Raw genomic sequence first — 26621 nt, forward strand, 5'->3', positions numbered from 1 at the left:
ATTCCCCCTCGAAGAACGAGACGTATGTATACAGACAGTTTAGAGGATGGCTATACATGTAATTCGGGGGAAAATAAGCGAACGCCGCTCCAGATTGTGTAAATGATCCATCGGTGAAGACCAATGTATCGATTACAATTTTCGACGATTAACTCTAAATAAACTGTTGATTATGTATTTGTGCATTGACTGTAAATCTTTCGGGTGTAGCAGTGTAGCCTAGGAAGTTAGGTGAGACCATGTGACTGGTATGAGGGTAAGTGCATCAATGTTTATGTCGTATAAGGGTTGTTTGGGGGCTTTGTAAACGTTGTGAAAACCCGTAGAGAATGACTGTATCATAGATGAGAAGAACAGTGTGAACCTACGAACGAATAGCCATTTGATAATAGGTAATCGAGTTAAATATATCAATTATGAGGGAGTTTGATGAAGAAGAGCATTGCAGGATAAATTTGACAGTAAGCCAACGATATCTAATTGAGAGCGGTGGACGGGAGGATTCCACAATCAGTACAACATTTGGAGTTGATTTTAGCAAAGAAACAGTGCAAAGACAGCTATGAGCTAGCCTGTAATGAATTTAATCTTTTGTGGTGAGAAAAGGCGGCGGAACTAAGAAAACTACATCCATATTCAATTTTCGCTCTAATGATTGACTTGTAAACTTAAAACAGAAATGAAGAATCTGAACCCAGCCAGGTACCAGCTAAAGGCGTAAACAAATTGGGCCATTTAGAGGAACATTTCCTTGTGAAAATAATATTTATGTGAAGCTACGGAGAAATTAAGCTTGTTCAGATTACTGGCCAGAACTGACAAAGAATGGCTCAAGAGAGATGATGCGTGGTTTATATCTTGATGAAGATAAAAAATAACCAAGTTATTAACATACTACATGTCTACATACATGAGGTACGGAATGTTAGCTTCTTCCAGGGCAAGCGCAACAACGGGCATGTATATATTTAACAGTAGAAGGCTGAGACTGCTACCTTGAGACCCCGAAGGGGGGATACAAATTAATTCTAGTTTGTATAACAGAAGACCTATGAAATGAACCAAGGAGGAAGGTTTGTTATACGAGTGTAATATAGAGGTAAATTAGGAATGTGAACGGAGTCATAAGCTCTTCGGATACCTACCTACCTATCAATAAATACAGCTGTTAAAAGCATTGTAAATACCACCCACAAAACAAGATAAACACTCAAGAATACCACAACCTTTACGAAACCCAAATAATTTTTAGGGTAGAAAGGACAAGTGTTCAACTCAACAATCCAACCTAGTTTTGAGAATATGTTCCGTTATTTTACAAAGATCTGATGAAAAGGCTATTAGTCTGTATTCTGCCAAGTTGGTATTGAGCTTGGGTATGGGAATTATCTTAAACTGCGAAAAACTTGGGACATTAAGGTTAAGATATAGGTTGTTGAGTTAGTAAACCGTCAAAACCTCCTTCCAGTACGTTTGTTGTGAGGATGAATAAAATTGAGTCAAGCCCAGTAGCTGGAGATCTTCTGGAATTAGTAGCGTTTTGTAGTTCGATCAGCAAAAAAGTCTTGGTTGAGATGTGATCCTCTACCTAAGCTTTAGTATTGGGCGCATTCAACGTACTCAACTTCATTTAGGTAGGAACATAGTCTGGGGCAACTTAAGAACAAAAATCATCAAACCAATCATCGTTATACGCTGAAGAAGTGGATGAGAAACCTTTTTGTTTGACTAGAACCAAAAAATTGAGATAGGAGTACTAGGGTTAAGTATAAAGGTAAATTCTCACCATGATGTTAATTTGGTGAGTTTAAGTGTTCTACAATATTTTTATACATTAGAAAATCAGCAGAAGTTTTAGACTGTCTATACTAATGAAATTCAACAGTTCTAGCTTTAACTGCGACTCTGCAATTGCAATTCCACCAAATAGGGGAAGCCTTAACGGGGAGTGAAGATTAATATTTGGGTATGCTTCAGTTAGCTACACTAATTATTATATCTTTAAAAGAAGCGTAAACCTCGAGTCAATCAGAGAACAAAAGCAAGACCAATCGGCTTTATTGGAATTGAACTTATGAACATGTTGGTGGACTCTGAGAGCATGACTAATAGACGGCACAACGTAATCTTATTATATTCAGATGGTGATCGCTACCATGCTATCATGCAGGAATTCCCATTGACTGGTTAGGAGAAGGTGAGGAAACGGAAATTTTGACGACGGTGTCAAGAAAAGAAGAGCGATTACGGCGAGCGGAGGACTCGTTATTGAGTATTCAAAGCTGCAGATCCGCAATGACTGAATGATTGAGACAACTTTGGTGATCATTTCTGTTGGAGCCTCAACATGAGTGAAGACCACTGAGATCACCTACAAATATGCAATAATTAGACAAGATGTTAAATATATTACTAACCATTGATTGGGATGTGTTAGCCTGAGCATAGGCGTACGCACGGGGGATGCCGGGTATGCTATGGCATCCCCTGTGGAGTCATCTTTATCATAGCTTATGGTTGTAAAAATTTTGCTTAAAATTTAAACATTTTGGTTTTTGATAAAAATATTTTTATTTTTACTTATAAAAATGTTTAGAATTGAGATGATATCTAATATCAATTAGATTGCGATTTGCGAATATAATACAGAACAGTTGTACTGAAATTATAGTTGTGATGCTCATCTTTTCTATAGATAGTAGATACCATAACCTTGATGTTGACATAATAGCTTATATTTTTATGTGAAGTGTTCTATAATTTACATAGTTTATAAGTTATAACACAATTTAAGATAGTATTATTGACGAGTTTAAAAATCTGCATCCTTTTGAGAGAAGACTAGAATTCTAAAACTATTTAATTTCTGTATAAATATTGTTAAATATTTATTGTATAATAAAAAATAATAATTAAAAGCTTTATGTATTATACATATATTTGTGGTAATTTCGGATTCGATACATTATAAATCATGTCCTTTCATCATCACCTTTTTATTTATAATACACAGAGTTTTTGGGGAGTGATTTTTTTTGTATTGGGTAAGATATTTTTAAAAATATAGGCATCTCCTGCGAAAAAAGTATGCGCACGCCTATGAGCATGAGGAGGAATGTAACAGGACCAATGATCCAAATTCGAGTCATTGTTGAGGAGGATTATCACACCATCTAGGTAAAGGTTATGACTTGTTAGAAAACTGATGTAAGTCAGTGTTGATGCCCAGCTTCCGAAACTTGAAGGATTTTTTTTATGGCAATCACGACGCCGCTATAGCTATCAACCCTATCACCTCTAACTAGGTGATAACCAGGGATATTAATCCACTTATTAGGAAACCATGTCTCTGAAAGTCTGAAAAGAGGGCAACTGATACTGAGTTTGAAGAAAGTATATGAGGAATACCAATTAGTTGAGCAAGGAGATTCCTGTGTGAATGTATTATTTAGGTTTATTTTTTAATTACCATAGCCCATAAGAATACTGAATAACATAATATTTAGATTCATTTTTCAAGATTTTTGATCGATTCTAACCATTTTTCTTATAGGTATACCATATATAGATTGGCAGATGGCCATTATAAACTATTATAACACATTTAAAATAATAATAAAAATAACTTTAGAAGTGTAATTAACGTTTTATTCTAAATTACCATAAATGTAAATTATTGATATCCGTACCTTGATTTGGTGAATACCATTGTGTATTCCAACATTCGCTACAAAAGTATCAAGTATTAATATTATTCTTACTTTATCGCAAAATAAATTTAATTTCAATTTGTGTATATTTTAATATTTCATAAAGAAATTATTATTTATTGGTAACATTTGCACAGAATGTGTAAATAATAATAAATATATAACAGAAGTAAAATAATTTTGAATAATATGTTCCCAAGGCTATAATTATTAACTTTTTGGGTAGTCACTAGTCATCAATGAGGAATGGGCTGTCCAACACACCGTCACCAGCATGCACACCACCTTCATTGCTCGATGTCAATTTTGTGCGCATCATATGACCCACTTGTTCATTAAACAATATTTCATCACCGTCACTGAAACATTTGTTTGCAAATAAATAACGACAAAAGTACTACTAGAACCAGTGTATAGCACATGCAACTTCCTTAAAACTCAATTACAACAATACACCCTTAATTATTGCATCTATTATGACATTTATGTCAATCAGCAATACAAATTATATTGTTGGCAGTTGTTTACACATTATTTTAATTTTTATGACATTTTTGTTTATAGTTTGATACATTTCATATTCAAACGATTGACAATACGAAGTTATTACAATTATAATTATTAATTCATCACAATAACATAATTTTTCTTAGTACTAATTTCTATTTTATAGTATCAACTATATTAATAATAAATAAGTAATTGTGTTACATTTAATATTATTAACTTTATTTTGTGCATTAATAATATGTACAAATCACGGTTATCTACGGTGTAGATAAGTAGATAACCGTAGTACAAATACATATAAAACCATACTTTGAATTCTGATTTGAAATGTCTTAATAGTGTTAATTATTATTTGGTCATTATGAATTAAATGAAGTGTCCGTTTTAACTTTTAATAAATACAGTTGATTTAAATATTATATTTTTACAATTATTGTAAAATTAATTTCTAGTTTATTAGTATTTATTTAATATAAGCTCATTACTTTTTATTTTGAAATTAAATTGATTATTCGCGGGAATGGTAGTTTTTAATGTGAGACTTATTTTATTGTGTGTACATAGTGGCTAGAACTTACTATTTACATGGCTACATACTATGTAAGTGTATTGTACTATTGTGTAAAATATGTTATAATTTGTTTTGCTAACAATCTTAAACTAGCTTATAACCAGTGCACCCCGTCCTACTATAAATACGTTATATTTACCGATTTATACACACATATACTATATTAATTAACATAGGAAAGTACACACCATATTATGGTACCGAAGATGCCTATCTCAGATACAACTTCGCATAAGGAAGAGTTTTTCTCGAAATCCTGATTCGGTCTAATTAAGTAATTTTGTTGGACGGGAGGATTTATTTTATCCATCAGAATCCAAGCTGATCGTTCTTTACTGTTCATGCAGCTCATGAGTTTCTATAAAATATGACCAAAACATATAAATAACGCAAGTATTTAAGTAAGTAGTTATCAATCATAAAACATTACTTTTCTGATGTCCTCTCCGTACAAATTATTGCCCCCGCCTTCTCTTTGCGGTTTCAACACAAACCGATCCGGAGCATCTAAAGCCATTTTGACAGCTTTTTCACCATTTTCGTCCTAAAAGGATGACATTAAATTAATGAGTTCACTTAACTGTACTGTCTTACAGACGGAATTCATCGCTCACCAAGTCCAGGGAGTACAATCCCGTGAACACTTTTCGGATTTCTGCAGCTTTTTTGGCGTCTTTAACAAAACGTTCTAGATTTCCCGGAGTCGCCAAAGCTTGTTGTACCTGAGATAAAAACGAAATGAGACACGACATCAATTAATATAATGTGCTACAAGTTACAACTTACGGCGGCGTTTCGAGCTATAATTCTATTAATACTTTACATTATTCATACAACAAATAAAAGCGAACTACCGAATTTATACGAGTTTATAATTTAAATCATCCTATAATTCTAAACCCGACGACGATAGTGTTTCAAACCCCGAAATTCAAGCTTTATTTACGTACTTTTTTAGTTCCCGCCAAATGATATTGAATGTTCGGGCACTTGATAGCTGTCGAACGTTCAATCATCAAGCGTGCTGACCATTCAGCATCGCCGAAATAATGATTAGGCGAATAACCGGCCCTGTAGTACACGACGGCCACTTTTTTCCCCTGGCTGAAAATCAAATTAATATTACAATATTATATTAACTAGTATACGTAGTTGATTCAAAGGTTCATGTATCATTTTTTGTAGATTTACACTAATAAGTCTTTGGAATCTGATAGCTTTGCTTCATTGAATATCTGCGTCAGCGTCTTGACGATGACTTTGACTTCTGGTCTCAGACGAGCGATTTCGAATTGGTGGAAACGTTGGTCGCAGATATTCATCGGATGATTTTCAACAATCACCAAGATAGCGGAACTGAAAAGATTTAAAATCGTATAATGTATGATTATTATATTATTACTGTCATTTGTCGCCTACCATTGCCCAATTAGTGTATAGGTGTAAAAACAATTCAAACCGGTTTCGGCCCGGGACTAAAATATATTTTAATTTTTAAATAAATAATTATATCTAACGATTTACGTACTCTTTTTCGCCAAACAGTTCCCAAGCTTTAATGATCGCTGAACTCAGGCCTTGTAATGCATTATTCTCGGGTAACTAAAAATCGAAAACAATTCGATTAAAATTAAAAGCCAAAAGGACGTGTAACAAATAGGTGTGACTCAGTGCAGTGGCGTAGTTATGAATTAAGGGGATCGATCCCACTCCCAGAGCTTTATTCAGATTCTGAGTGAAACGATCAATGCATTGTTACAATGATGTGTTTTAAAATTTTTTTTTTTTGTATCTGTATTGGTACATATTTTAATATTCTATTTTATACGATGTTCAACTTTGAGGATGGCTTCTGATGGAAAATTGAATATAGGTTGTACTTTAAGAGGTAAAAATTGAAAATGTTCAGATCTTTTTTAAATAATCAGAAAAAAAATTAAAGAGAAGATAGAATTTGACGAAACTGACTTGATTTTTTGGTGTAATTCGAAAACTAATTGCCGTAAATACTTTGAACTTTCACCAATTGTTTATTTTATTACTTTTTATACACAATACAGTTTTCAAAATATTTGTTTTGAACTGTTTATTAAATTTAAAACAAATTAAATTTTCGATGAAATAAATTTCGTTGGATCAAAAAGCTTGAAAATTTAATATTAGGTACCTTGTAAGTTTTTATAACAGCAGTTAAAATATATTAAAGATATATATAGGTGCGTATAATGATTTTTTAATAGACATCAAAGTTCACATTTTGAAAAAATAAATAAAATTCTTGACAATATACAAATTATTTTGTAGATAAAAATGTATAAGATGTTCAATTTTTATAGTGAGAATTAAAAATGGAGAACAAGGTTACTTATAAGTAGTTCATTATTCATACTGTAAAGAAAGTTTTAATTTCAAATTTCAAGCTCATATGAATTTCATAAATATTAAAGACAAAAAAGATGTGTTGTTAAATAGGTTATGTGTATAAAATGACCAATAATTCAATAAAAAATTATTTTATAGTGTAATAGAGTGGTGAATTAAAAACAAAAACAGAGTATTATGGTAATGTGGCGTTTCTTCAAAAAAATATCTATCTTCTCTACACCCCCCCCCCCCGACCAAAATCATAAATACGCTACTGACGCAGTGCAATCAACAATCGTTATTAGTGATTTACGAAGACGACGGGAGAATTAAATACATCTCTCACGAGTATTATAAAATAATACATACCACTTTCAGTTTGTCCAACAAACCCAACTGTTGAAAAACAAACCTGAAAAAAAAATGATTTTCACATCATACGTCGACAGTATCGTGTAATCGTGTAATGTGCAAGCCGCAAGGTAACTTTGGTATATATCATGTATTAGGTACTATATTATTATAATGTTCTTCGTGGTATAGATAATTTATTGATCTGACATTAGACCTCTGTCCTTGATCAAGTTTACAATTTTGCGGGTTAGAAGAAAGAAAGAAAAAAGTATCTAGGTGGCGGTAATAGATATATAATATATTATATAGGCGTAGTAGGTCTATATGTATCTCAAATAGAGGAGCGTACTTATAAATAATATTGTTATTAAAAAATAGGTGTAAAGGCGCTAAATAAATAAACATAATATGTATCATTAATTATAATTATTATCTACACTTATAACATAAAGGTATGAAAACATATAATACATATAGCTGATTTAGATGCAGAATATATTGTTACGGGGCCGTATTAAGTCAGTATAGAGTATAGATCCAACGATATTTTTTGCAGCTGCAGCTGCTGGTGTTTGTTATGTACCTGTGAGTTGGGGCTGAAGATGTCAAACCGGCAAAGCTCGAAGCGATCGTGTTCATTTCCACTTGTTTCACGGATGTGGAATTGCAAACGTCCAACAAGTAGTCGGATCTCAATAATCCCAGACACCGCGACTGTAAAGCACCACACATCAACACAAATACACAACGTGTATCTTTCTACAGAAGAGTCGTCTAAACCCCGAGCAAAGATTCACACAAATTATGTTCTATGTTTTTTTTTTTACCAACATCCATCCAACAAGCATTTTTTTTTTTAAAGATCACTTAAAGGTTTCAAAGAAGTAACTATAACTATACATAAGTGTGTAACAACTGTGTTCAAGTGTATGCAAATTGTAGACAATATAGTATTAGATAAGAGAAAGGGCGAAAACGAGCATCGATACCGATATATAATCGTATTATAATTTTATATAATATTATGTATAGTGTATACGCAATGAGGAGGTAGTCCACGACATTTTTGTCTCGGAAATGATCGGAACTTTATGATATATACGTCAAAAATACGAATATGGACATATGGTACTACCCGAGGTCCCAAGCTGATGGTGACTGCAGGCGAGAAGTGACAATATTTCGTAATTACATCTTTCAATGTTCCTGCAAAATAGTGTAAACCACAATAATACATTTTTTTAATTACTCTTTTATCATTATTGATGGGAATTTGAAATTTAACGAATATTGGGGACGTTGAAGTAATTGATGAACAAAATCTGATAATACGTAAAATAAAAAAAACAATAATTATGTCGTGCCAATGCATTGAGATAAAGTTATTACGGGTCTTTAACCAATTAGATCAAATATTTAAAGATTGAAACATTTTTAAACCATTACCAGAAAGTGTGAAATTACCACAACAAATGTAAAGACTAATATGATGGATGTGCATGATGAGGAAGCAGTAGATACAATTAAAAGACCAACCATAGGAAGCATAGAAAAAATACGAAGAAACTTTCAGTTTAAGCGAAGATCAGCTGACAGCTGTTATATAGCCATACAGCCATACAGGTGTCGGGAGCAATCATACATTTACAAAACGTAAGTACAATTAAAATGTAGATACAAGTTGCAAAAGTTATGCAATGTTAAATGGCATTCGAGTACTTGATTAAAGTAAGAAAACTAAGATATAATTTTTAAAGTCTGTAGTCTAGATAGGTAGTACTGGTTTTAATCATACGCTTAACTTATAATTTATATGAGAAGTTAGCAATGGTATCAAAGTTGTTACTTCCCCGCCAGTGGCGTAGACATGATTTCTGAAGGGGGGGGGGGATCAAAAAAAAAAAAATGACAGCTAAATGGGAGGTGAAAATTGGAAAATCCCCCACTCTCTCAAAACTTTTTTCTAAGTTACCTAGTAAAATATTTAACAATAAGGAACAATGAATGTAATTTGAAATGAATCGAAATTCACATTAAACACAAAATCTATAAATAATAAGATAAGCTATAATAAAGTATAATCATAGTCGTCAATCGTCATCGACCATTTCGACCATATAAATATTACTATTTACTTTGCTATAAATAAACGAAAATAAAATTATATTGGTGTTCAGTAGACAAAGCTGTCAAAATTCAATAGCTCGATAGATCATAATATGACAAAATATTACACTATAGTGCATATTACATAATGTAAGGAACAACAAAAAATAAAGCTATTGGGGGGGGGGGGATCTGACTCCCACGTCACCCCCATGTCTACGCCACTGTTCTCCGGAACTCCATCCTTATTCTTAATACTAACTATATGGCAGAAGACAAGGTTTGTAATATGTTGAACAATGACATATTGGGGCTTCAATGTCCAGAGGCCTCTTAGTCGGTTTAAAACACCAAAAAAAATGTTCCACAATACTTGGTACCTATTTTTTTTTTAAATATGGCCCTTTTGGTTTTTTGCAACTGCACAGAATTTTTATATTTACACCATTGATGTGGAGACTATGGAGATTTTAGGAACATTATCAATAGACATGAAAAATAGGTATGTACATTATATAGATGTAAATATTATTAAAGATAATATTACACCAATAGTAAAAAACAGCAAGGTAGTAACTACTAAATTAAAAAGCTAGTGCTATGGTATTAAGATTCTGAAAATGATGTGGTCTCCCTCCAATAAAAGTTTTAACTAAGTATGCGTTCTAAAAAATTTTAAATTTAAGTAATAATATGTGTATAACCATTGATAATACAAATAGTCTAGTTTTCTTGTGTCAGTGTTTTCCTTAGTCAAACAAGCAGAGCATCAACATGTAATAACATGTATTATGTTGCAATAATAAAAAAAAATAATATTCCAAGAATTTAAAACTTTTCACTACAACAGATATTATTATTATTATTATTATACACAATCTAACTTTCATAATATTGCGATTAATTTTAGAGCTATTCATACCACAAACCTAATCACACTGTTCTATAGTAATTTAACATTAACATAAAAGTTAATAACACTTAGTAATTTATATTAAATAACATTATACTAATAATTATAATTTTCTAAGACATGTCAATATACATTTGTATATACCTACCATTTTTAGATTTAATGTAAATTAGTTTATATTTTCTTATCTAATAGTTAGTTAACACAGATTAAAACCTTTGTTGTTGAAGCCTTAGTAAATTATAAAAAAAAAAATTATTATTATTATTATTATTATTAATATTATTATAATATGAGTAATATGTGAGATTTATTTTTGGAAAGTTTGTTCAATCTATCACATTTATTACTAATAAAAAAATTAATTTCTAATAGCGATATAAATATATATAAAATATTGTATATGTCTCTGCTCATGATCGTTTTTCTTATGCAATGATTTATCATTGTCGTTCATTGAATCCAAATTAAATATGAACTACTCTATGACGAGGGTACATTCAACACTTACCTAACCTAACTATTAAACAGATTAATTATTTTTTTTAGTTTTTAATTATTCACAAGAAATATATCTGATGATAATACATTTTAAAATACAGAATTATTCATATATTTTAATATTTTTTTGTGGTTAATATCATGCATATCAGAATTGTTAGTAAGAGTCAGTAAAACGATGGTATTGATACCATTATATAATATTTATTTATATAACATTTTTAAAAACTGCAATTTTAAGTAGATTGCATACAATGAAGGACAGCGTAATTGGAATTAATTTTTATTCTAATTTCTAAATTACTATTATAATATGTTGATACTGTACAATTGTAAGGTTGACAGTGTGGTGAAATGTAATGAATTCCGAACAAATTCTCAAGAAAATAAATTTTATAATATAATAGTAATTAATAACACACATTTTTTAGTTTAATATAACAAGCAGTTTTATGTACATGCTTATCTGCAACAAAAACAAATAAACTATGGAACATACATAATAGTTTATAACCAGATAACTTTTATATTATTAAATTATTAAATAATAGCACAACTTAACTATCAAGTTATTATACTAGCCATATAAGAGTAAGACAACACTATTAAATAAGTTTTAATATTTGCAGCTATTTCAATACTAGGTACTGCTTTTTATATCAAGTTAGTTTTAATTACAATTTATTATTTTTATAAAAATCAAATAAAGTTATTGTTAATAAATAAACAGATTTAAAAGTAAATAAATGTACATTTTTATTATACTTCAATCATTTGTATTTTATCATTTAAAAGTGTGCATAATATTATATTAAATCAATTGCTACTCTACTTTATAATTTTAGAACATACAAATTTATGTACAGTTTGTATGTTTAAATGTGACATTTTATCTACTTAGGTGTATCTATACTATTTTAATGAACTTAAGGAACAAGCTTTTTTTATTATTTAATTAACTAATTTGAACCTTTAAGAATTTAATTAATAAATATCTTGTTTAAGAGGACGCCACACCTGCATGTGTGAAATAATACATTTTCAAGCAAGTTTTTGCGTTGAACGTTTGTAAGACGGAGACAACACATGCGAGTGTGGCATCTTCTTAATGGTTACCAATATTAAGTATTTTAACAATATCAATGAAGTACAAATCAAATCAATTCTTTGTAATTTTCTCAAAATGTGTTAAAAATATATTGACGACTTTAATATTAACAGAAAAAGTTTGATTTTGTAGTATTCTTAATATAGATCAATACTTGAAACCAAAAAAAAATGAAAATCATTATTTCTTATTGAAAACTTATAAATTTTAATGACATTTCACACTAGTTTATACTAATTTATTGAAATATAGCAAATTAAATGTATTTATAAAAAATATGCCTAATATAAAAATATACTTTTTACACTTATAAATTTTAAAAATACAAAATAGTAAAAATCAAGATTAAATATCATTTCATTCAATGCAGGTACAAATTAATAGATTAAGCTATAGAAGTATAGAAGTTTAAAAGTAGTATCAAGCCAGGCATATGAGTAAAACGATGCATTTGAAGATTTATGATTATAAAATACAATAAAATAGAATTTGTATGGGCGCATCCTGTTTGTGTACATACATGATCAAACAATAATTTATTTGCTCACAAATTTAAAAGAAGGTCATAACAAGTGTGTGCATAAACTTACGACCGGTTTACAAACACACTCTTATAAAACAAATAAGTTAATCTATTTTTTTTTTTAAACATGAAAATTTATCTAATATGTAAACATATGACTATATAATTAAAAATAATAATCGTTAATTTGGATGGTTTAATATAGAAGATACTCACTACCCTCATTAAGATATCATAGTTAAAACATTACTTTCGTGATATTAAAATTTGATGGAATAAACAAATTATAGATATATATAAAATTATGCAATATTTTAAAGAAATTTACAATTTTAAAATACTCACGATTTGCTTATAAATTATAATAACAATAAACATAGAGACATGAAGCCGTAGATAATATTCTTACCTTTAAATTTTTTAATCATTTTCACTCTAAAATTTAAAGTACAATGTATGATGGATTATTCTGAACAAAAAAATGGCTGTTATGAATTAGTAAGACAGAGACTACACGTGCATGTATAACTATTCTCTATACAATAGTTAGAATTGTATTACCTATCATCCAGTAATCTAGTTTCTCAATTATATTATATTATTATCCTAATCTATAACATATAGTAACAGACATCAGTGTTGTTATATATATTTTTGATAATTATTATTTGAGTAATAAAGTATCTAATAATTTAACAAAACATTATTTTAATACTACTAAAAATCATAGGCGTGTCTACAGAGGATGCAGGGTGGACAACTGCCTCTCCAGGTACTTATTGGAGGGTTTTACCATCTGAGTCGTTTATATTAATATATTAAACAATTGTCTAATTTTCAATATTATGATAAAATTATACACCAAGTATACCAGGTTAAGTCTATGATTTTCTCCTAAAACCATTTGTTACCTTATTAGGTTATTAAATGATTGTAGTACGATTAAAGATATATTTTGTCACAATGGCACTCATTTACAATACATTGTCATTGATTTACAGGTGTTTATATTGTAATCTTATTTGAAAAGAGTCACCAACATTAGGCAGGTATATAAATGAAGTATGTATAAACTACAATTTTACAATTTGCCATGGAGATCTCGACATGCCTATACTCAAAATTCAAATATTAACTACCAAATAATTTGGCTTTTGTTAGGTATGTTCATGTACAATAAATTGCTATTACTTTTTTCAAATTACATTTTTACCCACGCAAAACATATTTATAAATTATATTAAGTAATCTGTTAGTTATGACCAGGGCTCTGAACTTACAGCATTAGCTTATTTTTATGGTTTGACATAAAATCTAGCAGGATGCTCTATGGATGTTACCACAAGTTCTGCTATGAAATTAGAAAGTGCTTTTTTTTTTACTTTTTTGCATATTTCTGCTTAGTTATGATTTATAATAAGTCATTATTAATAACACTTTAACTGACAAAAACCAAGACATTTAAATTAATTTCAAAGATTTTAAGGTAAATCAAGAACTAAAAATTAGTTATCTCTTTTGTATTATATTTCCTAGTAATAAACACCAAAACTTGTATTTGATCCCTTATCTACTAATCAGCCAAATTAATTAATTTTTTTTTCGATTACTAGAAAATTTTTCAGGAAATCTGTACAAAATATAATGAAAAGTTCCAATGTTTTCAAAAACACAAGTCACAAACCTTGGTTATGACTCATATAAAGTAAACATTACTAAACAACATTTAAAAAAAAAGTTATTATTGAGTATTGGATATCTCCACCATTTAAACAAACTACTGACTAAATTATATTAATAAAATAATATTAATTATATAAAAATAATATATTAGTTTTATATTAATTGTATTACTTTCTTTTTTAAATATTTGTCACATGAAATATAATCATTAAAGAAGTAAATAATGAAAAATTTGATGCAAACAAGCTGTGAGAAAGTGCGCAGTTGGGTTAGATTTTCAATACTGGTGCGCAAACATTCTATCAATTTACAAGTAAAATTGTAAAAATGTACACAAACAGGTTACACCCCATTTTATTGTTATAAAAGTATATATGGATACAGTTGATTGTATAATAATTGATTGAGTACGATGAAAAATATTTTAAATAATTAATGTTTATCATTGTATTGTCAGAACATATAAAAAACAATTTAAATTAGAAGGAGTGCAAACCAATCAGTATCTTATACTCGATAAAGACAAAGGTCTGGTATATATATACAGTATACACAACAACAAAAAAGATTTGGGTCCAGATATATAGAAAGTTAGGTGTGTTTAATCCTGACCTGTGAATGTCCCCGGAAACGACACCAAGCCAACCAAATCCGCTAGCAATTGTGTTCATTTCAACTTGTTTGATGCGATCATCGCTTGCTTCCTTTTCCTGCATGATGTCTGAGCGCAATATTCCCAGGCTCAAGCGCTTGAAAAATCATACGTGATAAGCATTTATGTATATCCCCAATGAGATGAAATGTTATAATTTCTTAGCATTTCCATAAGAAACGCTAATAATTATAATGAATTTTAGCTTTTTATAATGATGCGATTATTATCACTACTTAAATAATGGTTTTTCTTCTAATTATTATTATTATTTATTTGACTGTATTAGTAATCTTTTAATAGAACCTTTAGGTGAAGCTATTAGTGTCAAAAGCGTATAGTAAAATGTATTTATATATAAATAATGTAACATCTAGATTATTAGGCTGTTATTTAATTATTATTTAATTATAATTTTAAACTTATTTATTAAAATGTTTAAAAAAAAACCTATATCAGACCTCCATAGGGGTTTTAGTAATTATTTGCAAGATATGTCTTACCATTTGTGTACCCCCCTTTGCCCTGAGGAGATATTCTCATACATACAATGTGTCATTATCTACAATATTGATAAAAGTATAAAACTTTTAGCAGTAGCCGCACATGGACATATAATGTGCACACACTCATCCTGCCCCACCTTAGTGCATGTTTATGGAACAATCTCATTCGATTTGGACTTTGTATTGCATACAATTCAAAATGCTTGTTGAATGTAAAAATATGTGTAAAAATATAGGCATATCTGTTTAATAAAAAGTGAAAAATGTGACATGCTTTATAAAAATTAGAAACTTACCTGCGTGAAACCTTCATTCCGCATAGTTTCATACAATTTAAATAAATTACGAGTAAATTCATCAACTTCTATCGTTCTAAAAATAAATAATGAATTTTTTTAAACTGTATATTGATTGATTAAAATTTTAAATACTTTTCTAAACAAGAGTATAAAAATTCATGATCATTAGCTACTCGATGTGTAAGCTCATTCAGCGCTGGTTGTATTGCAACTGCTTTTTGGAATTCAGACCGTGGGAAAACCGATGGTAATAGTGTAAACGGTACCACAGTCAAGGAATCATAGTTGTATTGTGTTTTTGACCTCATGCTACCTCCTAAAGAAAATGTAAATGCATTAATTAACATGTTTGTACAAACTTGTAAAAATTATAATAACCGTGCATGATGGTCCAATCTTTGACCTTCTGTATGAGATCTTGAAAATCATTTTTATCCAAACCAATTGGAAGTGATATGCATGGGTTTAACTTTGTTGCCATTATATAATGAATTGATGTGCGCTTAAAATTTTCAATCTAAATAATACAAATAGTGTGAAATTATGAATGGTAAAATAAAATATGTATAAAATATCATTACATAATATAGATTATATTTTATACTTGGCCAGAAAATATGAATAGTAAACTATACTGTTGCTAACTATATTTTGTATTATATTGTTATAAGTTGTGCAAGAAATTAATAGATCTATTTTTTTACCCTCTTCATTGAAAATGTTTAAATACATTTAATGTAGTTAAGATAATTATATAAATATATGACTTTAAATTGAAATTTGATGCCGGAACAGGAGAACCTTCCAGAATTCTTTGCCTCTGGGCATAAAAAATCTATAATCATCCCTCTCCAGTCGTAGTTTCAATTTCTAAAAACTAGACCCGCTGTCGTGGTCAAGGTCTTCAGGTTACTTATAGCCAACAAACTGGTACCATACCACTTCTAAAAGTTAGGTCCAATAACAGTCCATACTATACCCTACTTAATAGTGTAGAAAACACATGTGACAACATTTACTCATTAATTAATTATCCTACCATTTCAGGTGATACATTTTATTTAAATTATCTTTTTTACTTTCAATATCTCAAATGTTCCTTCATTAATTCTCTTTCTCACAAATATGACTCATTTATAAAAACTATCCTTAATTTTATTCTTCAAACAGGTTTAATAACTTTATTGTAAGGGCTTTAAATGTGTTATTTTCATTATAATAATATTTATTGTTTTTTATTGCTAATAGTCTATGTACAATAATTTAAATAGTAATGACTTACCTATTGTTACTTAGTATTGTATAAAGTTAAAAACCAAAATTGTATAAAGACAGGGAGACCTGCAAACAAAATCTGAATTTTCTCACACTTTTTTCTGCACAAAATACACAGTAACGTTGCTAATCATAATTTAGTTTATGTTATACACTTAAAAAGAATTTCTTTGAGGTTACCAATAAATAACAAACTTAAATTCATTTTAATTTGAAAACAACTCTTCAACTGTTAAATTGATATATATATATGATATATAACTTGAATTTTCCTAATGATGTAATTATTTATATTAATTTTCATAATCTTTACTACTTATGTGTTATCTTTAGTTTATGATGAAAACAAGTCAAGATAAATAATACAAATGGGTCTCGTTCAAGAATTTTAATAGAGCAAGAAGTGTAGACCTATAAGGTATAATATAATATACTATACGCACCAACTCACCCAGTTATATATTGTATTAAATCAAAAATTATCCAAAAATAGTTGTCACTACTCACTAGGTATTCTTAATTTGAATGTTTGAACACAAACTAGAAGTATGACGTCCTATTATATCTTATATTATAGTGTCTTCTGCTTATAGTTATAACTTAGTTGTTATTCTTATTCTATCATCATATTGATATTAATTATGAGTTGAACGCAAACACTAAATAATAACTAAAATGAAATAGTATATTATATAGAATGTAGATACCTATTTAGCTATACTCTATAGTGGACTACTGCCACTATAGTATTTTCTGAGATGTAAGTTTATTAAGCTCATCTTTTCTGTCTTCTGTGATAACTGATAAATGATAATATTATTATTATAGTTGTGTAACAATCCTTGAGGGGCCATGTATGTACATCGATATTACAATTCTTTATTATCTATGGTGCCGTTAAATGTTCTTATCAAACTATACAAAATCCAGCAGCTGGCAGCTGGTAATCGCTAGAGCTTCCGGCAGAACATCCTGGCTTCCTGCTATATGAATATATGATGATCACGAGGGTCATCATTATGAACCATAGACTATAGACATACATTGACAACTGGATAGCCGACTACCGCTACAGGATAATATTGTAGTCGGGCAGCCATATGCCGACGCCCGACAGGGCAAAATTACATGGTCGATACTATATTACTTATATACATTTTCGTAATATTCATACCATATAAATATGTATAGGTGCATAGTGCATTGTCTATTGAGTTATGTTATAAACATTGTTCTGTTGACAAATGGCCACACGACTTCAACATTCCAGTATATCACAGGTTGCACTGGAAGCAATAGCACAGTTTATATGAAATATTTTCATATAAATTGTGACAGTAGCTATGGGTAGGTTTTTGTTAAATTTGATAAAAACATTTTTCTTTGCAGTCTACAACCACAGAATTGATTAAATCCTTCATAGAGTAGAGTAGACTTGTAATTTTTTCTAAACACTCGCAAATTATAGCAAAACATCACGCTGTTGTTTGATACTAATTCCATAATTTTTGGACGACTTGGGTTAAGTATTGATTTTAAAAACAATGGTTTAAGTTAGGCTTAAACCATTATCAGTGGTGTATTGGTAAATATATTTATGGGTATACGCACTAATAAAATATGTATAATCTACCAAAAAAAAATTTTCTCGCTTCGCTCGTAGTCAATAATCATTACAATAATTAGGTGACTTAATCTCTTATATTATATTATTTTTATTTTATTTCTTTATTAAATTTTCAGTATTTTTACTAATATAATAATATTAAAATTAACACTGATCATCAATGGAACCGACTAGTATTCATTCTTCTTTGTCAAACGATACTACGATAAGTACAATAAGTCGTAAACTCGAATAGCAAGATTCAAGAAGGAAAATACCCATTATTGCAGTAACAATAATTTATAAATAAATCTATAAATAAACACCATAAACCATTTAATTGGCCATAGCCTGATAAACACTTAATAACATCAGTGGTTACAAAAACATAACATCGCAAGAAACACATTTGCCGCGCGTTATAAATGACATAATACAGGTTGAGAACCATGGACTGAGCATTCATACTCCATATTGGTAATATTACATAATATTTTAATAACATCTATTTTTCAAAATGTTATTAATAAATTTAATTTAAAATTCATTATTATATTAAAATAACAATTTTTCCTATGAATAATTGGTTTTCGAGTTATTTTAAGAGCGTATACCCGTAAAATGATATTTTACATTGGGTATACGCAGAAAATCGAAAATCTGCTGACGGGTATACGGCGTATACCCGCGTATCCGTACCAATACACCACTGACCATTATACATGTTGACTTCAACTCAGAAACGCTGACTATCAAATTCTAAAATAAACTTGTAAAATATTGAGTAAGACTTTAAGTCGAAACGCCAATATAGGTTGGTCAACTATTCGTATGCAATTTTTATTGTTTTTGACATAAATGTAACACTATTTTTTTTAGGGGGGGGGCGTGAGGATTAGAGTGATGCTATGACTCCTATTGTCATGCACCTCCCCTCTTTGTATCCACGTCTGGTGACCTAGATGCCGGTTGGGGTGAAAAATTCTTAATAAAAACTAGTTTTAATTTATAAAAATACAACTTATTCAACGGTTCTATTCTATTATTTTAAATTGGAACTCAAAGTATCAAAACAACCGGTTTGAATCAAATTTATCAATATATTTTTTTCATATTGGGTTACCCAGGAGCCAGTACCCTTTCATACTTGGTACATAACTTTCGTTAGCTGTTGTTACAGACGTTTCTCAATATGCTCAAAACTGGTCCCTATGTTTTGGTGTACGTGGGTTGGCCACCCCTGACTTAACCTAACTGGTCGATGTTCAATAAAAACATTATTTATCACTCACTAGTCACTGTTCAGAATTCAGTATAGTACCTATTATCTACCTATGGGCTATGATTTAGTATTTGACGTTAACAAATAAGTAGTGACTATATAGTGAGTGGTGATTTATGTGTAAATATATTATATAGGTATAAATTCGTGTTTGGTTACTACTTAGAAACTCACAAATCATTATTGACAATGTGGAGAAGAACATAATGCAACAGTTGATCGATTCGCCGTCATTATATTGCATACTTTATCTGTTTATCATAAAAGGCATTTAGGTACTATTCTACTGGACTTTCAACATGGGTACGACTGGTATGAGTATTTTTCCAATAAATAATAATAATTTCATTAAACATCATAATATAACAATTACAGTATTCCTATACAAGTATACTGTATTACCAAACTATAAACCAACGAGTGTTATAATAATAAAATGTGTGTGTGTGTTACGAAGTCAAATCATTATAAAATTATATTATAATAATATTGTTTCCGGCTGTATATTATACTATTTATTTTGTATTTGACTAGTTATCACTTACAAATTGATTGGTCAAGACGTCAAGTGTCCGCTATTCTGTATATAATATTATGATATTGTTTGCGCGTCGCGTCCGCCGTCAGTTGTCACGTACTCGTATAGACTCTTTTCGAATGTTTAAGCTCTCGTATCTTGTTTATACATCGGATAAATAATAATAAATTTCTATTGAAATGATTCGATACGATTTTCGATTGTCAATCACTACTTAATGCTTAAAAGTACTAAATACGATTTAAGAGTATCTATAGTGCCTACTCGGTTACTATAATACGTGTGCCGTGTTAATTTGTTGTACTCATACACAAAACGTCCTACAATCAGTCTACAAGGATATTTGAATTAAATACCTACGTTAACACGCACCTTTAATAATAATATAATACTATCACAGTTTGAAATGGATAAAATATTATGCTGATTTCATTGAAACTGATAAACCATTTATTACGTGCATGAAAAGGTAATAGGAAATGTAAATATATTAAGCACTACTCATAATTCAAACAAGTTCGTTTTGGCATTCTGGTATATTTTATCTCAAAAACTTATCGGCAACGTACGTTTTTAAGTTAATAACGATTTTTTCTAATAAGTTAAACGAAATTATATCAGTATTTAAGTATAACAAACCATAAAAAAATGACTAGGAAACGATTAAAGAGTAAGTATGTAATAGTTTCTATTATTAGTGTACTTGACACTTGTCACATAAAGATAATAATAATTAATCAATTGAGTTTTGTTGATACATATAAAATTATGTTATAACTTATAATGAATATTATGTTTATTCCCTGAGCTCTTCATGGCTGTATCTTGATTATTGACATTGTAATTTATAATATAGATACTAATATGTATTCCAAAAGATGGTCCGTATATTAATGTTATCTACAGAATGATTTTAAGCGTAAATCGAATCCATGAATAGTGAATATTTAAAACATGCAAAAAATTTAAAAAATATTTAATATTATGCAATATATTAAGTCAAAAAAATTCGTTGAGTACCACAAATGTTAATTCGTTATTAAGAGGACACTACACCCGCATGTGTTGTCTCCGTCCTGTCCTACAATAATTGTACAACGTAGCTAACACTTTTTTGTGCAGAACGACTTTATTCCCTCTGTATTTATAGTAAAATTTCCAAACTCAACAAAGTATAAGGAAGACATTTATCTGTATCGTAGTGTCTTTATTATTTGGATAACATAAATAGTCATTACTCATTAAATACAATTAAAGTTATCAGTTTGAGAACATGTGTTTTTTTTCATTTCATTATTAAAAATTATTGGATAGTGTAATCAAAAAAATGTTAGGAGGACGTCGCACCCGCATATTATGTTGTCTACTTGTCTCCGTCTTATACACGTACAACAGCAAATTCCACTCTCGGCAGATCACGTTTAGCTCCGTTAATTTAAAAATTAGAGTGAATTTACCTCTTATAAAATTTAAAGGTAAGATCATTTTCGAGGGCATCTCATCGGGTTTTTGTTATATTTTAATTTTAAAGCTAGTTATGAGTATTTAAAGGTGTGCAAACAATTTACAATTTTAAAATACTCATAACTCGCTTTAAAATTAAAATATAACAAAAACCCGAAGAGATGCCCTCGAAAATGATCTTACCTTTAAATTTTATAAGAGGTAAATTCACTTTAATTTTTAAATTAACGGAACTAAACGTGATCTGCCGAGAGTGAAATTTGCTATGTTGGACGTGTATATGACGGAGACAAGTAGACAACATAAATATGCGGGTGCGACGTCCTCTTAATGCTTCGACACAGATAAACTTCTTCCCTATGTGTTGTGGAATTTTGGAAATTCTACTATAAATACGGAGGGAGTAAAGTTGTCCCGCTCAAAACAGTCTTTGCTAGGTTACTTAGTCTGCTGGTTGTATATTTGTATAAGACGGAGGCAAGACAACTACAAATGCGAGTGTAGCGTCCTCTTATTTTTACGCCTAATTAATAATTACCACTTTATTAATTGTACAGTTACTTTTATAATCTATAATTATTACATCTCAAAATCAAAAATCAGAACTCAGGAATTAACAAAAAATACTTAATTAGCACATAGCCACGTAGGTTAACCTAACCTAACCTAACCTCGAGACAGGGTCAAACATTGTAGGACTTGTGAAAAATGTATTAAATTATAAAGACAAAAATACAAACTAGTTATTTAGTCTTAAAAAATTTAATTGAATTTGATTAAAATGTCAAGAAATGTTGGCCGTTTGCCGTCGACTGTCATGTAAACAAATGAATCGTCCTGTATGTACAAGCGACAAGGATAATTTCTTATCATAACATAATTTTGGCCATGCGCCATTCGGCGTTCAATATTTATTTTCAATGTCTCCTTGGCAACGAACTTACGTTGCCTGTTGCTGAATAGTATTGGTATTTGCTCTAAATATTTTTGTTGGGCGTCCCTTTTTTCTGTTTAAGGAATTATCTAGGTATGCCATCTTAAAAATCATCGGTCTTTATTTTTTAAGATATTCTGTGCTGATAACCATTTGTATTTAAAAACTTGAAAATAAACACATTAAGTGTTAAACTGATACATTTTATATTTATAATCTCATTACTATTATTTCAGTTACACCGGAGTTAGAGAACAATAGAATTGAGGAAGCGGTAACATTAAATAATATGACTGAACAAAATCGTAACAACGCTCCGTCCCAAAAATTCAGCCATGTTGGTGCATATTCGTCATTATATACAATATGTCAGGTAGATACTTTTTAAAAACAGTTATTATTAATATTATACATTTTGTTTGTACTATGATGTTTTTGTTTTAGATAGTTGGATTACTACTTGTATTTTCTGTATTTTATTGGATTCTCAATTTCCGAGGAGGATTTGGATTTACTGAAGCCAAAATCATTTTCAACTGGCACCCATTGTTTATGACAATTGGTTTTATTTATTTATTTGCAAATTGTAAGTTTAATTAACTATTGGAATAAGAAAAACTTACTTAGTGTATTTAATTTTTCAAAAAACTATAGTTCTTTCGAGCAGGATTACTTACATGTAAATGACAAATATTAAGTTAAGAAGAATCCGTTTTACACTGTTATTTTTAATATTAAAAAAACTTAGTATCAAACATGTAGGTTAGAAATTATAATTTTATCTATGGTACCCCAAGTGGTATTTGCTTATATTTTAATTTTAAAGCAAATTATGAAAATTTTTAAATTGGTTATTTTTTTTATTCATTTTAAAGTCCTCAAAACTTGCTTCAAAATTAGAATAGAAACAAAAATGTATCGACATGCCCTAGATAATATTATCACCTAAAAGTTTGATCATTATTCAATTCACTCTAATATTAAAAATAACAGCAAAACAAATTCTTCTTAACTAAAAATTTCTGAGTTGCTGTTAGTGAACAGCTTCATAACAAATTACTCATGTGAAACTTTTATTAATTATCACATAACAAATTCACCTGCTGTTTTATCCAACAGTTATTATATCTTTAAGAATAAAAAAAAAACCTAAAATTTGCCATGTAGTGTATTAGTAAGACAGTGCCGATACATGCAGATAAAACATCTTTTTAAGAAGACATTACCCATATGTTGTCTATACATGTGTCTCTTGCAAACTTATAATATAGCATATTAGTGTTTAGAAGCATTAATTTATTTTATAGCTTTAATATTAGAGTGAATTGGCATTTATTAAACTTAAAGATATTTATAAGAATTAACTGAATTTGTACATAGGTTTTTTTTTACATTGTTTAAATTTTTAAGTTAGTATGTATTGGTATTACCCTTTTATAAACCCTATTCTATAGTTTAAAAATGCTTAAAATTCATTTTAAAAATTAAAAAATTGTAAAAAATGTCTTCAAAACATAGATAATGCTCTGACCTTTTAGTTTGTCAATAGGTTAATTTACTTAAGGTTCTAAGCAATTGGAATTTTCAACCATTTAGACCATTAATCAGGCAAAAATCAATTGGATAGTAGTCCAATTTTAATTTTGTAATTAGTATACATTAACCCCTTTTTTATGTTTTATTAGAAGAATGTTTTCATTTTTTTGTTCAGTTAACCCTTTAAAGAGCATTTTTATCATGAGATATTAAGCTACTTAATTTGGAACCATACTACCTAATTTATCCAAAATGTTGAAAATCTTTCTTATAAATATAGAGAAAAGGCTATTGAATTGCAATAATTTTTCGAAATTAAAATTGGATTACTAGAAGTGTATTTATTTTTGCCAGCTTATTGACATATTCATTGTTAATAAGTACAAAAATATTTTTGTGCTCATTCATGACGTTCTATACATATATTGAACCACTTACACACAAATTATTTACGACTAACACACAAATTGTGGGTAGTGACAACATAGTTAGAAATTGCATATATTGCCTTAATACTAATTACACAAAGTGTATTTAACTCAATGCAAATTTGCTATTGAGTTTTTATGAAATAGAGATAACAACACTATATGTGGGTATTGTGTCCTCTTAACAAATAATATAAAATTATGATTAAATATACATTATAGTATCATACATATTATTATAAATAACTACTTATTATTATTTTTTAGGAGTAAGCTAATAAGGTATTATCATTGTTTACTAACAGTCTTTTCCTAAATAGACCTATGGTGCAAAAAATAAATGATACAATTTAATGAACATTACACTTGTAATATTTACTCTTACAAAAATAAAATTTTTGATTTAAGAAAACAATTTAAAATAGAACATTTTTCTTTTTTATATATATACTAAATCTACAGGATCGTTCCTTTTATCAAATTTCACAAATTACTTCATTCATTCAAACTCTAAACACATTTCGAATCAACTAATTATTAACAATTCAATTTTTATTGATATGAAATATTTAAAAAAAATGAACAATGTATGTTGTCATTCATAAAAGTAAACACTATCAATAAAAATGTTGTTTGGTTTTGTTATGCTTCAAATTATGTTTGCATCATAAACTAGATGCATTGTCTACAGCATATAAAACTACCAACTTTAAATTGATAAAAGTTAGTTGTTTCTCTATTTATAGTTTAATATACATTTTGAATAAAAATTATACAGATTTTCCTGGCTATAATATATGAATATTTATAATGAATTATCTGTTGATACCATTTTTTTTTTTAGCTATTCTTCATTATAGAACATTCCGCAGTTTAAAAAAACGAGATTTGAAAAATCATCATGCGATTATTCATGGCTGTATAATTGTTCTTGTGTTACTTGCTGGTTGGGCTTCTTTTGCTTCTCATATGTATAGTAATCCTCCTATTCCAAATTTGTATAGTTTACACAGTTGGTTGGGTGTTGTTACTATTTCAATGTTCCTCTCTCAGGTTAGTTAGGTTTTAATCATTTTAAATTTGGTTAATACTCAAATTTTTAAATATGTTAATTTATTATCTGTATGTTATATTAATATTTTAGTTTGTAAGTGGCTTTGTGTCCTTCTTGTATCCTGGAATAGCTGTCCAATATAAAGAAGTTGTAATGCCTTATCACATTTTCTTTGGAATTTTCAATTTTATACTGGCAATTGGTACTTCAGTCCTTGGATTCAGTGAAAAATTAATTTTTGCTTTGTATGTATTAAAATTATAAATATGTTAATGATATATTATTAATTTTTAATGTTTTTTCCAATAGGGATAAAGAATATAAAAATTTTCCAAAAGAAGGAATGTTTGGTAATTTTTTGGGCTTATTATGTGTTTTTTACGGTGCATTAGTAGTGTATATGGTAACAAAACCAGAATTTAAGAGAGAACCTAAACCTGAAGACGGTGTGCTGCTAACTGGAGCTTTAGAATAACTGTTATAATATCCATATTTATTAAATAGCTAGTATAAACATAATTTGTTTACAAAATTATTGAGGATATTTTATTTTTCCATGGCCCATGCTCTATTATTAAATTAAACCTAATTTTGCTTTTGTTTAATTATATTTTGTAATTATTGTGTTCAAACAATTTTTTTTTTCAAACATTTGTTTAACATATACAATTTTACTCTTGCATTTTTTATTTTTATTTTTAATT

The 26621-nt window shown here is 29.0% G+C and overlaps 2 protein-coding genes and 1 long non-coding RNA gene across 11 annotated transcripts; 2 read left to right on the top strand and 1 right to left on the bottom strand.

The window, feature by feature from the left end:
• Nucleotides 1-3874: 3874 nt before the first annotated feature.
• On the bottom strand, nucleotides 3875-20920 carry LOC111034212 (glutathione synthetase-like). Of its 6 annotated transcripts, none has more exons than XM_022315315.1 (13): nucleotides 20509-20920; nucleotides 16179-16317; nucleotides 15933-16116; nucleotides 15798-15873; nucleotides 14956-15092; nucleotides 7525-7567; nucleotides 6320-6393; nucleotides 5983-6147; nucleotides 5742-5895; nucleotides 5406-5513; nucleotides 5222-5335; nucleotides 4980-5149; nucleotides 3875-4069 (listed from the first exon to the last, which is right to left on the bottom strand). In XM_022315315.1, exons 2-13 carry the CDS (start codon nucleotides 16279-16281, stop codon nucleotides 3940-3942), a joined length of 1458 nt encoding a protein of 485 aa, XP_022171007.1. In that variant the 5' UTR covers nucleotides 16282-16317; nucleotides 20509-20920; the 3' UTR covers nucleotides 3875-3939. The 6 variants fall into 6 exon arrangements, with proteins under 6 accessions (XP_022171007.1, XP_022171011.1, XP_022171010.1 ...); XM_022315319.1 differs by lacking the exon at nucleotides 14956-15092 and adding an exon at nucleotides 8093-8223 and having other exon boundaries at nucleotides 20509-20916; XM_022315318.1 differs by lacking the exon at nucleotides 20509-20920 and adding an exon at nucleotides 17783-17896.
• On the top strand, nucleotides 18019-18647 carry LOC111034215. The gene is made up of 2 exons (XR_002604501.1): nucleotides 18019-18206; nucleotides 18267-18647. It is a non-coding gene; the product is annotated as an uncharacterized LOC111034215 (long non-coding RNA).
• On the top strand, nucleotides 19965-26398 carry LOC111034214 (cytochrome b561-like). Of its 4 annotated transcripts, none has more exons than XM_022315322.1 (6): nucleotides 19965-20275; nucleotides 23136-23272; nucleotides 23344-23485; nucleotides 25708-25916; nucleotides 26008-26162; nucleotides 26227-26398. In XM_022315322.1, exons 1-6 carry the CDS (start codon nucleotides 20263-20265, stop codon nucleotides 26390-26392), a joined length of 822 nt encoding a protein of 273 aa, XP_022171014.1. In that variant the 5' UTR covers nucleotides 19965-20262; the 3' UTR covers nucleotides 26393-26398. The 4 variants fall into 4 exon arrangements, with proteins under 4 accessions (XP_022171014.1, XP_022171016.1, XP_022171013.1 ...); XM_022315324.1 differs by having other exon boundaries at nucleotides 19965-20266; XM_022315321.1 differs by lacking the exon at nucleotides 19965-20275 and adding an exon at nucleotides 20991-21171.
• Nucleotides 26399-26621: the final 223 nt, after the last annotated feature.

This window comes from Myzus persicae, unplaced genomic scaffold, assembly GCF_001856785.1.
Source record: "Myzus persicae strain clone G006 unplaced genomic scaffold, MPER_G0061.0, whole genome shotgun sequence".
NCBI classification, from domain to species: Eukaryota; Metazoa; Arthropoda; class Insecta; order Hemiptera; family Aphididae; genus Myzus; species Myzus persicae.

What these genes read in the sequence shown, in the direction of transcription:
- LOC111034212 (XM_022315315.1), bottom strand. Translation starts at nt 16,281, where the DNA reads ATGGCAACAAAGTTAAACCCATGCATATCACTTCCAATTGGTTTGGAT. An exon ending in AGATTGGACCATCATGCACG is followed by an intron (nt 16,117 to 16,178) that starts GTTATTATAATT and finishes CATTTTCTTTAG; the next exon opens with GAGGTAGCATGAGGTCAAAA. An exon ending in ACGGAGAGGACATCAGAAAA is followed by an intron (nt 5,150 to 5,221) that starts GTAATGTTTTAT and finishes CATATTTTATAG; the next exon opens with AAACTCATGAGCTGCATGAA.
- LOC111034214 (XM_022315321.1), top strand. Translation starts at nt 21,150, where the DNA reads ATGACTAGGAAACGATTAAAGA. An exon ending in TATTTATTTATTTGCAAATT is followed by an intron (nt 23,486 to 25,707) that starts GTAAGTTTAATT and finishes TTTTTTTTTTAG; the next exon opens with CTATTCTTCATTATAGAACA. An exon ending in GAAAAATTAATTTTTGCTTT is followed by an intron (nt 26,163 to 26,226) that starts GTATGTATTAAA and finishes TTTTTCCAATAG; the next exon opens with GGATAAAGAATATAAAAATT.